A 12994-nucleotide genomic window follows, 5' to 3' on the forward strand; every position below is an offset into this window, starting at 1 on the left:
ACGGTCGCAGATTCGAATCCTGCCTCGGGAATGGATGTGTGTGTTGCCCTTAGCGTAAGTTTGTTTATGTAGTGTGTAAGCCTAGAGACCGATGACCTCAACAGTTTGGTCCCATGGGAACTTAAACCAAGAAGGTACCGATCCGCACGCCAATGGAAACAGCGCACGGCGCCGCACCTCCTGGGAGACAGATTTCAGTGGCCCTCGTGAACGCTGAATTCGGCCATCGCTGGTCGGCCGCACCTCGGTCGCAGACCTCGAGTTCATCAGTACTAACAGGAAGATGATAATTAGCGTGCGTTATGAGAGTAGGAATAGTGTGCATACTTAATTGCTAGTAGCAGGCGCAGAAGCAGAGCAAGGCACCTCACAACGAGAAGTTCTATTTCTTTTAATTTTTAGGAATACATAGTTCCATTAATCTGAAAGTATTGTGTACTGATCATTTTTTATTCCAAGCACCGGCCATGGCAACTTCCTTTCTTGGGTCGCTGCTGTCACAGCAGCCGACACAAGAGTACACGGGACATGCAGTTGTGTAATCATTCGCTCTTGAAGAACCTTTTGCCAGTGTAATAAAACACAAAGAAAATTCCGATACGCCGAAGACGACGCTAGAAGTAAGAAGATCGAAAAAACGTTTTACACACAATTTATCACAGGTTAATCGAGTCTGCCGCCAGTATAAATGCAAGGCAGCAGGCGCTAGGGATGTTATTAACGTTGCATCATGGCTGTGTGGCTGGTTCTTGGCGCGTCTCTGGCGTCGCTGTGTGCGGGGCTGCTGGCGTTAGCTGTCTGGCTGTGGGCGACCAGGCAGAGGACGTCGGCGCCGGGTCCTCCCACTCTGCCCCTACTCGGAAACGTGCTACACTTCTACAAGCAGCCCGTCCTCTTGGACCGCTTTCGGGAACTGCACAGACGATATGGAGACGTATTCAGGTACGACAGTTAGTATCCATAATTACTGCTATTGGGCTGGAAAGTGGACTGATATTCCGAAGGTGTAGGGACCAAATATATGTCGGATAATACAAAATCATGTTTTCCGTGATCCCGTGGATTACTTAAAATGAATGGCGGGGTAGTTCCTTTGAAAACAACTCAACCGATTTCCTTCTCCTTCGTTGCCAATTCCGGGCATGTGTCCTGCCCCTAATGAGGCAGTCGCCCGTGAGGAGTTTCACTTTAATTTCTTTGCGTTTGAAGTGCTGGTAAGCAATAAATTAATATCAGCGATAGTACGTTCAGCATTTGAAAGCCACTCAGTACCGAGTTCTGCAGGCATTAAAAGCTGTACATGTACTCACTGCTGTCTTTAGCAACTGGAGAACGCAGCTGGGAAATGTGAAACTGCAGCAGCCAGTGGGAGCTGTTAGACATCTACGACTTCATTGAGATACTAATGTTACACTGGTGTTTCGTAGCTGGCGACTTTCATGCCTCGTAGTGTGAGGTAAAAGTACTGAAAAAGTACTGAAATCTTTGTGAAGATATTCATGTAAGTAAGATTTTAGACTTCAGCCAACCGGTTGCAAATAACTGTTTGATACATTGTCCTATATTTCGACATCCACTAAGAGTGTCTTTATCAGAATGAAATTTTGTTCAAACCTGGAAATAATACATAGAAAATTCAATATGACGAAAAACACATTAACACAAGATCACAACGGTCATTATATACAAATGCTACTTGCGTAAAACTACAGTGTGAAAAACCAATGATCAGAAAATAAAGCAGCTATGCTCAAGTCAAAGATAAAATAAAACGTTTCAGCCTTTGCCACGTGCCCCTAGCTAGGAGCAACTTCAGACTGATCAGCCTAGTGACTCACGTTCCTGCCACGAAACCAATATAAGTTGTGCCATCTATTGGGCGTGGAGAGTGACATGTGCCCATTTGAAAACATTATAACAGAAATAATTGAACACCCCACAATATAATAGAACAGAGCTTAATTTATTTTGCAAAATACATAACAGTCAAGCACATTAAGTACATCCATAAGCCATCTATTATGCTTTACAGAAATTGCTATTACATAAAGAACAGAATGATATAGAAAAATGTACAAACAGGTATACAGTCCATAAAATATATGTATGAAGGTTACTCTAGTAGCACAGGTCTATGAGTTTCGACGAAAGCGTTTCAGAACAAGAGTGAGGAAAATATAGTAAAAATAGAGGAATCAAAATTCCGCAAGCAATAGATTGGAACTACTGAAAAAAGGTTTGTTACCTAGTTGTAACTGTTCATTGAGGATGAGGCCATCGTTCTTAGAAATATGCTTCAAAATCTCCAGCTCTTCGAATACATCGAGACTATGACGTCTCTTCCTTCTATGTAAAACGGAAATTTCTTTAACTGTGTCCGGAAACTAACAGGTGATGAACAAAAGTGGTATTGTATATATTAATACCTCTTTCTCCCCATAAATTTTCCTTTTACGTGACACTAGAAGACTTTCCAGTTTGTTCTGTATACTAAATGGGACACGTATCACAATTTATTTTATACATCCCAGAATTGCGTTTTGGAGCAACTGTGGACCTGAGATTTTGAAGCAGAATTTTTTGCAAGTTATTGTTCGTGGAAAAGGTGACTTTGAATCCATATTCTTTAATCAGAAGAAGACGAATTTTATGCGAAATAGTGCCAAAAATGGAATCCAGAAAACATGTTTCTGTCGGTTACCTTAAGAAACAGCACTGCTACCTAATTTCGTCACTATAGCGTCAGTTTTAACTTTGAAGATCTTGTCAGCGAACGTGGCATCATAGCCGTTATTATCACATTCATCTATTCATTAAGGATGACACGTGGCACATTTACAGAAACTTCACGATGAATGGCTGAATGGAAAGATAGTTCCTTATGGGAATGAGGATGCACTGAAATAGTGAGCATAATTTGACTTGTATTAGTGCCTTTCCGAAACTTTCTAAAAGAAACTGTCTTTGTCAGCAGCAGTACTAAAGTTCAAGTAATTAAGCTAAGGCTCTTTGTTTTCTAATTCACAAGTGAAGCCGAATTTGTTCTTGAAGACTATTAAAAATTTCAAACAAATGCTGAATTCCTTCTGGAGAATCACTGTACCACTGTAAATTGTTAAAATGTTAACAACGTATCGAGCATAAGACATAATATCAGCTAAAAATTATTGAATAAATTCTCTTCCTGTGAATTAATGAAAATATCAGCCTAGAGGCCTGCCAGTGGGTTACCCATTTCCAGCCCGTCAGGCTGATGGTGTAGTTTGGCAGTGAAAACAAAATAGTTGTATTATACTACTATTCTTAACGAAGGAATTAGGTAAGTGATTTGCACATGAGAAATACATTTTTAAAATGTGCGTAGGTTTTTTCAACATTATCAATGATTCTTTGAACGTTTACTTTAATACAAACGTTCATAATATCTAAAGAAAACAATTAAATTACTTGGCCACACTGCAGACATTTGATTTTACTGACTAGATTTTTACGATTTATAGCAGAATAATTATTCTGAAAAACCAAGAATTTATTATTTGTTCCTGAAAAAACCTTGCTACATCACGATATTCACTGTTCTTACTGTTCACAATCGGAGATATGGGATGGTGACTTTTATGTACTTTAAACTGGGAACGGAAGTTTGGGGCCTATGGATTCATATTAATAAGCTATCTACTATGAAACTGTTCAAGTAAATGCCCAGGACTGTAAACAGCCAGCCAATTTTTTTTTTTTTTTTTTTTTTACCTGTCATGAAGACCCGATCCTCATATAGCTCTGAAATGTTATTCTAGTCAAATACTTGCAATGTTTTACAAACATATTCGTTCTATGTAGCAATGACTATAGCATTCCCTTAGTCACACTTTGTTGCATTGCCAATGTTCCCTGTTAGAATGACATTAATATTTTAATCAATTTTTTACCACATTCATACTGATAGGAGATTTAACTGCATTTTTTCAAAAATAGTTCATACACCATGATCCGTCCTCATTTATCAAGAATCGTCTAAAGCTATCAAGGCCTATTTTAGTATCCAAAACGATATTTTCTACAACATTTTTATCTGACAGGTAAGACACTACATAGTGTTTAAGCCATTTTTTGAACAAGGCAGTTACTTCTGGTGCAAAGTCTATTTCAGTCTTGTCCAGAATTCTGATGAAAAATTTATGCTCAGACCTTTCAAAACTAATATTAATATTAGCCAGTTTCTTTTCATGTCTTTTTTCAATACAATTCTTATAGTTATCCAACCCATCATTGAAAAAATGACAAAATGCGTCAATCTGAAAAGTAAAATGTAAGCTAAATATTGTAGTGAGCTCAAAACACAAATATACTCCTCTTTATTTAATCGTTCCTTTTACTTGTGTAAAGCAATAGTTTTGTTGGAAATATTTTTTGGAACCAAGCACTGAAAAGGTTTTGGATCTTTCAAGCACTGTCTAATGTTAGAATAGAATTTAGCATTACTTGGCTAAAGTCACTTTTCTTCTGAATAGTTATTAAATTAACAGATGTACCTGTGTTTAAGAATTTTCTTTTTACATCTTTGTACATTGACATATCTTAGACACTTGTCCGGCAGAAATATTACAGTTTTAAAAATGGCTGGTACTCAGAAACCTTTAACCTTCAAAGGATTTTACAGCCAACCGGTTGCAAATAACTGTCGGGTACATTGTACTAGGTTTCGACACTTACCAAGGCCGTCTTCACCAGAATGAAATTTTGTTAAGCCCTGTAAAAGAATACATAGGAAAATTTAGTATGACAATAAACATATTAACACAAGATGACATGTACTAAGGCTACTGACGTACAATTACATTGCGGAAAACTAATGTTCGGAACTTAAGCAGCTATGCTCAAGTCAAAAATAGAATAAAACATTTCAGCCTTTGCCACGTGCCCCTAGCTAGGAGAAACTTCAGACTGTTTGGCCCAGTGGCAATTAAAGTGGTATTTTATACATTAATGCCTCTTTCTCCCAATAAATTTTCCTTTTACGTGACACTAGAAGACCTTCAGTTTGTCCTGTATACTAAACGGGACACGTATCACAATTTATTTTATACATCCCAGAATTGCGTATTGGAGCAACTGTGGACATGAGATTTTGATGCAGAATTTTTTGCAAGTTATTGTTCGTAGAAAAGGTAACTTTGAATCCATATTTTTTTTTTAATCAGAAGATAATGAGTTTTATACGAAATAGGGCCAAAATTGGTATCAAGAAAACATGTTTTTACTGGTTACTGTAGGAAACAGCACTGCTAACTAATGTGGTCACTATAGCGTCAGTTTTATATTTGAAGATCTTGTCAACGAACGTGGCAACATGGCGTTATTATCATATTCATCCATTAATTAAGCATGTCAAATAAAAATGGTACAGGAACTTCAGGATGAATGGCTGAATGGAAAGATAGTTTCTTATGGGAATGAGGATGCACTGAACTAGTGGGCACAATTTTGCCTGTATTAGTGAATTTTCTTTATCAACAGTAATATTAATGTCCAGTAATTAAGCTGACAGTCGTTGTTTCGTAATTCACAAGTGGAGCTGAGTTTTTCTTGAAGACTACTAAAAATTTGGAAAAAATACGTAATAACTTCTGGGGAACCACTTTATATGATCAAAATGTGTTCTACGTATCGAGTATAGGAATAGGCCATTGCTATTTGCATTCTGACGTTTAATTCTCTCTCCCTGTCCTCGTCATGCAGTGAAATTGCGTTAGGTCTGCGTACCATCGTTTTGTATACAGCTTTCTTGTGTGAATCTGGCTGACATGGTATGGCAGATATTGTGTTGTGGGAGAGTTTTTTTCCTGTTTACCTTGAAACTGTGACTGTTAGTATTGTTTTCTGTGCAGAAATCTAGAAAATTAGTCCTATTATTTTTTGTATTCAGCTGTGAAATTTATAATTTTGTGTATATTGTTACACGAGTTAATGATGCTACTGGTGTTTTTGGTATCACTTCAGAGTAAAGTTTGGGTATCACCTGCATCTCTTTTGTGGTGTACTATGTCTTTTAAGTAGGTTTCCTGACTGCTAAATATTATCTGATCTAAGTGCTTCATGAAACTGTCCGATATTGTGCCAGATAGCGAGGAGCTCATGTCTAACACATATGATTGTTGAGAAATGATACCATTGAATGTACAGTTATTGTTGTAGAGGATTCTTTCTTGCAACTCCATAAATTCAATAATTTCAGCTTGTGAACTCTTCTTGTGCTTTAGTAAATCGTTCTTTACTACTGCTATATCTTATTTAGCCAGGATATGGGAATATAGGTTTGAAATGCCTAGTGGTATAAAATGGACACTATTCTCAATATTTATTTCTTTTATTTCAATAATTAGTGTGTTTCTTTACCGTATATGTTGTTTCAAGTGTGATATACATTTCTAGGAACTGACTGATGTTGTGAGATAGTTCGTATGCCCAGCTGTTCATACTTACTACAGGACATACAGGATTTCCTTCCTTGTTTACCTAAGACTGAGATCTTAATAGGGAAGCTTTAGGATTCATACAAGTGATGTATTTCCTTACATATTCAGTCATCAAGAAATGTGTTTTCAATAACTATGTTCTGAGTTTGTTCTGGAACTCTTTTGTTGGTTCACTGTTTAATTGTATGATACTGTTTTCTGTGAAGAATTTAAGAATTTTATGAATTTCTTCATTCCTTTCATAATGACAATGGTGTGCCGTTTGTATGATTTTAAGTTTAGTACCTGATTTTTCCTAAGATTTTTGTTAATACTGCTTGATCTTTCTGAATCGTTTTGTATGTGGCTATGTTTATCTTCCTATCTCACTACCACCTTTTCGAAACGTTTTTTGTAATGATGCCATTGTGGGTGAGTTACTGGCATAATATTTCACAAATACTGGGTTTTCGAACGGATGAAATTACTACTTCTGTAAAATAATGTTTGACTTATACCTCTCTTAACGATTTGCTTGAAGCAGAAATTAAATGGTGCGTTGCTGTACAGTAGCTCCAGTTTCTCGATAAGTGGCTGACTGGACCCATGTGCAAACCAGAAGAAGACAATGGTTACATGTTTTAAATTATGTCTTACATAGCAAAGGACTATGTGACTCTAACCACCCTTAGACTCCACTTTGATTTATTCTTTGTTACTTATCTCTGTAACCATTTTCATACGTAACACAATTTTCATCGTATTAACAGAAAAATGTATTTTAAAAAGCTATACTTAAAAATGAGACTATGTTCCACGTTCTCTAAGTGACAAACGTTAAAATTACTCTTCTCTGAGTTGGTGAATAATAAGATGGTGCTCATGAAATGCATGTTCAAAGTTAGCTGTTTGTTCTCGTGAGCGTCTTAAATATATATTTGCAGAGTAAATGAAGTGAAAGTAAGTTATTTCTATCGTTATTATCACCCTATGAATGGTCGTTACGTGAAAGAACGCATTTCTCGACTTGTGCTTTCATCCCCCGCATCAGCTTCCTTGCATGCTACATTGGCGAATATGATGACACTAGTAAATCGTGGGCCAATAAATAATAATCTAATGCTGCAGAATGAAATTACGACTTGGTACCAACCACGTTTCTTACAGTGACTTCGAGGCGATCATATAGAATTGTGTTACGTTACACGTATGGCTTGATTTACACTGACTCAGTACTGAGGCATGGTAGGCCTACTATATGGAATCTGCTGTACATATTTATAATATAAGCTGAAGCGTTTGGAGATTCTCAGGATCGCTCGAAATCCTTTTGCGCGAATCGCTAAGTGAAACCTTAATTTATGGAACGATTGATTATTCATTAAGACACGGTACACTGATTCCTATATGCGGTATATAATGACAGTCAATCACAACAACAACGTTCTGTCCCCAAAGTAACGTAATTCAGTACTCAGCCAGTAATTAGTATGGATGTTTTAACTCCACGAAGAACTAAGCTGATCACTGTGATAACAGAAAAGTTGTTACTCTGTCTCATTTCTCACAAACACACACACACAAACACACACACACACACAAACACACACACACACACACACACACACACATACATACACACACACATGCGAGTGCGTGCATGAAAACATACATAAACAGTAGCTACACATCACTGCTGCAACACTGGTGACAGAATTTTGGAGTTCCACTGTCTAACGTAGAATTGTTAATCTTTGAGGCTGCTATTAAATTCACAGATCATTGTAGAACGTAATAAAAACAACAAGAGCTTCCCTAACGTTGTTGTTGTAGTCTTCAGTCAAGAGACTGGCTTGATGCAGCTCTCCATGCTACTCTATCTGTGCAAGGTTCTTCATTTCCCAGTACCTCCTGCAACCTACATCCTTCTGAATCTGTTTAGTGTATTCATCTCTTGGTATCCCTCTTCAATTTTTACCCTCCACGCTGCCCTCCAATACTAAATTGGTGATCCCTTGATGCCTCAGAATATGCCCTACCAACCGATCCCTTCTCCTAGTCAAGTTGTGCCACAAATTTCTCTTCTCTACAATTCTAGTCAATACCTCCTCATTACTTATGTGATCTACCCATCTAATTTTCAGCATTCTTCTGTAGCACCACATTTCGAAAGCTTCAATTCTCTTCATGTCTAAAATATTTATCGTCCATGTTTCACTTCCATACATGGCTACACTCCATACAAATACTTTCAGAAACGACTTCCTGACACATAAATCTGTACTCGATGTTAACAAATTTCTCTTCTTCAGAAACGTTTTCCATGCCATTGCCAGTCTACATTTTGTAACCTCTCTACTTCGACCATCATCAGTTACTTTGCTCCCCAAGTAGCAAAACTCATTTACTACTTTAAGCGTCTCATTTCCGAATGTAATTCCCATTGCATCACCCGATTTAATTCTACTACATTCAATTATCCTCGCTTTGCTTTTGTTGATGTTCATCTTATATCCCCCTTTCAAAACACTGTTCATTCCGTTCAGCTGCTCCTCCAGGTCCTTTACTGTCTCTGGCACAATTACTATGTCATCGGCGAACCTCAAAGTTTTTATTTCTTCTCCATAGATTTTTCTTTTGTTTTCTTTACTGCTTGCTCAATATAGAGATTGAATAAGATCAGGGATAGGCGACAACCCTGTCTCACTCCCTTCCCAACGACTGCTTCCCTTTCATGCCCCTCGACTCTTATAACTGCCATATGATTCTGTACAAATTGTAAGTAGCCTTTCGCTCCGTGTATTTTACTCCTCCCACCTTCAGAATTTGAAAGAGAGTATTCCAGTCAACATCGTCAACTGCTTCCTCTAAGTCTACAAATGCTAGAAATTTAGGTTTGCCTTTCCTTAATCTATTTTCTAAGACAAGTCGTAGGGTCAGTATTACCTCACGTGTTTTAACATTTCTACGGAATCCAAACTGTTCGTCCCTGAGGTCGGCTTCTGTCAGTTTTTCTATTCGTCTGTAAGAGTTAGCGTTAGTATTTCGCAGTCGTTGCTTATTAAACTGATAGTTCGGTATTTTCACATCTGTCAACACCTGCTTTCTTTGGGCACTACCCGAGAGGTCTAAGGCGCAGCAGTCATGGACTGTGCGGCTGATCGCGGCGGAGGTTCGAGTCCTCCATCGGGCATGGGTGTGTGTATTTGTCCTTAGGATAATTTAGGTTAAGTAGTGTGTAAGCTTAGGGACTGATGACCTTAGCACTTGAGTCCCGTAAGATTTCACACACATTTGAACATTTTTGGGATTGGAATTATTATATTCTTCTTGAAGTCTGAGGGTATTTCGCCTTCCTCATACATCTTGCTCACTAGATGGTTGAGTTTTGTTAGGCCTTGCTCTCCCAAGGGTGTCAGTAGTTCTAATGGAATGTTGTCTACTCCTCACGTAGTGTCATTTCTCCCATTTCATATTCATCTACATTCTCTTCCATTTCTGTAATATTGTCCTCAAGAACATCGCCCTTGGTCGCTGTTTCGAATACTGCCTTGGGCATGGATGTGTGTAGTGTCCTTAGGTTAGTTAGGTTTAAATAAGCCTAAGTTCTAGGTTGCTGATGACCTCAGATATTAGGTCCAGTAGTCCTCAGAGCCATCTGAACTAGCAAAGAAGTGCCTGGAGGAGCCCCAGATGGCTGTGGGATACTAACTACACTGTCTTCAGTCGTACATCCTGACAACCAAGAGTGATGGTTTTGGGTGTCATTTCATTTCATATCAGGATCCCTCTGGCTATTCTCCATTTTGTTGCCCTTCATGGCAAGCCATCCTACACTTAAATGTCAGCAAGATCATATACACCCTCACACAGCGAGAGTTTCTGTTGGGTGTCTTCATGCTTGCCATACCCTACCTTGAACAGCAAGTTCACTTGCTCTCTCCTAAACTGTGAGCGTCTGGAGTATTATGAGAAGGACCCCCCAGCCAGCTCGCTATTTTGAAGACCTAATGCGCCAGTTAGATGGGATTTGTCACAGTATTCATTAGGAGGACAACCAACAACTCTGTCAGTCAATGCATGTAGTGGGACAAAGATGGCTCTGGCGGATTTGTTTCTGCAGGTTGCATATATTCAGGGGCAAGAATACACTCAGTGACAAATAATCGCCTTTCCCTCCCCTTAACCTATTGTTATGCAATTGACTTACGACCCCCTGATGACTGATTTATGACTCCTTGGAGATAGTCCCTCCTAGCGAGAAACTGCCACTCTTCCTCTATCCTCCTCTCCCACACTCACCGAGCGAGGTGGCGCAGTGGTTAGTACACTGGACTCGCATTTGGGAGGACGACGGTTCAATCCCGTCTCCAGCCATCCTGATTTACGTTTTCCGTGATTTTCCTAAATCGTTTCAGGAAAATGCCAAAAAGGGCACGGCCGATTTTCCTTCCCAATCCTTCCCTAACCCGAGCTTGCGCTCCGTCTCTAATGACCTCGTTGTCGACGGGACGTTAAACACTAATCACCACCACCATCTCCCACACTCCTCCCCAGTTCAGATCAGAGTCTTTTTTCCACCTCCTAGGAAAGTCTCTCATCTCCCAACAGGCGTGCAGAAATGCTACATTCATGCACATCATTGTGACATCAGGGGAATATAAGACATATGTTTCCTCAGTTGCATCAGTCAGTGGAAGAACCATTAATCGTCAACAGCAGTTGAGATCCTGTTCCTCCATTCCGCAGAAGAAGGATAAAAGTAAGTACATGTGCTATAGTAATATGTCTGTGTTCAATTCCATGTCTCTGGTAAGTCCAGACCTGCGGTATCCCCCAAAATACCCAGACCTGCAGCAACATCTGGTATGTCCAGGCTAGTAGCAGCCACTGCTCACTCATCATAACCTGCACAACCTCCATCTCTCAGCACGAGCAGTGGCAGTAACACCATGGGATCTTGTGGTGCATATGAGCAGCATATTGGAGCAGGACAACGAGCAGCTATTATCCATATTGCAGAATGAGATTTTCACTCTGCAGCGGAGTGTGCGCAGATATGAAACTTCCTGGCAGATTAAAACTGTGTGCCCGACCGAGACTCGAACTCGGGACCGTTGCCTTTCGCGGGCAAGTGCTCTACCAACTGAGCTACCGAAGCACGACTCACACCCGGTACTCACAGCTTTACTTCTGCCAGTATCCGTCTCCTACCTTCCAAACTTTACATAAGCTCTTCTGCGAAACATGCAGAACTAGCACTCCTGAAAGAAAGGATACTGTGGAGACATGGCTTAGCCACAGCCTGGGGGATGTTTCCAGAATGAGATTTTCACTCTGCAGCGGAGTGTGCGCTGATATGAAACTTCCTGGCAGATTAAAACTGTGTGCCCGACCGAGACTCGAACTCGGGACCTTTGCCTTTCGCGGGCAAGTGCTCTATCAACTGAGCTACCGAAGCACGACTCACGCCCGGTACTCACAGCTTTACTTCTGCCAGTATCCGTCTCCTACCTTCCAAACTTTACAGAAGCTCTTCTGCGAAACATGCAGAACTAGCACTCCTGAAAGAAAGGATACTGTGGAGACATGGCTTAGCCACAGCCTGGGGGATGTTTCCAGAATGAGATTTTCACTCTGCAGCGGAGTGTGCGCAGATATGAAACTTCCTGGCAGATTAAAACTGTGTGCCCGACCGAGACTCGAACTCGGGACCTTTGCCTTTCGCGGGCAAGTGCTCTACCAACTGAGCTACCGAAGCACGACTCACGCCCGGTACTCACAGCTTTACTTCTGCCAGTATCCGTCTCCTACCTTCCAAACTTTACAGAAGCTGTTCTGCGAAACATGCAGAACTAGCACTCCTGAAAGAAAGGATACTGTGGAGACATGGCTTAGCCACAGCCTGGGGGATGTTTCCTTTCTTTCAGGAGTGCTAGTTCTGCATGTTTCGCTGAAGAGCTTCTGTAAAGTTTGGAAGGTAGGAGACGGATACTGGCAGAAGTAAAGCTGTGAGTACCGGGCGTGAGTCGTGCTTCGGTAGCTCAGTTGGTAGAGCACTTGCCCGGCAAAGGTAAAGGTCCCGAGTTCGAGTCTCGGTCGGGCACACAGTTTTAATCTGCCAGGAAGTTTCATTATCCATATTGTTCGTCGATTTGTGTAGTTAAGGCACCCAGACACTCCCAACGTTCAGAAGAACTGTGCTGGGGGCCTACACTACTGGTGGAGGGCAGTGCTATTTTCCAACATATGGAACGTTGGAGAACATACCCACATTTTTTATGTCGAGGATGAGAAGGTGCCGTTCTATCCCAGTGATCTACTGCCTTACACTTCTTCTTATAATTTAGCAGCTAGTCGATCGAAGGGCTTAAATACTGGTATAAGAAGCATCATTAGGCAGTTATTGGCGTGTTGTGTTAGGAACTGAAAACGCCTTGAGAATTATTAAAGTGCAGTTCAAAGAGATGGAATTCAGTTGTGTAGAGCCTTACATCAGTCAACAGATGACCTCCAATTATTCTTCACCTCATCCATCT

The 12994-nt window shown here is 40.2% G+C and overlaps 1 protein-coding gene across 1 annotated transcript in view; it reads left to right on the plus strand.

Annotated features, from left to right (window-relative positions):
* The first annotated feature begins 730 nt into the window (after window positions 1–730).
* Window positions 731–12994, plus strand: part of LOC126355421 (cytochrome P450 4C1-like) — a 183665-nt gene continuing 171401 nt past the window's right edge. Inside the window, exon 1 of the mRNA XM_050005724.1 lies at window positions 731–942. Within this exon, the coding sequence (XP_049861681.1) occupies window positions 731–942 (212 nt within the window). The remainder of the gene's footprint in view (window positions 943–12994) is intronic.

The sequence above is a fragment of the Schistocerca gregaria genome, chromosome 3 (genome assembly GCF_023897955.1).
Source record: "Schistocerca gregaria isolate iqSchGreg1 chromosome 3, iqSchGreg1.2, whole genome shotgun sequence".
Classification (NCBI taxonomy): domain Eukaryota; kingdom Metazoa; phylum Arthropoda; class Insecta; order Orthoptera; family Acrididae; genus Schistocerca; species Schistocerca gregaria.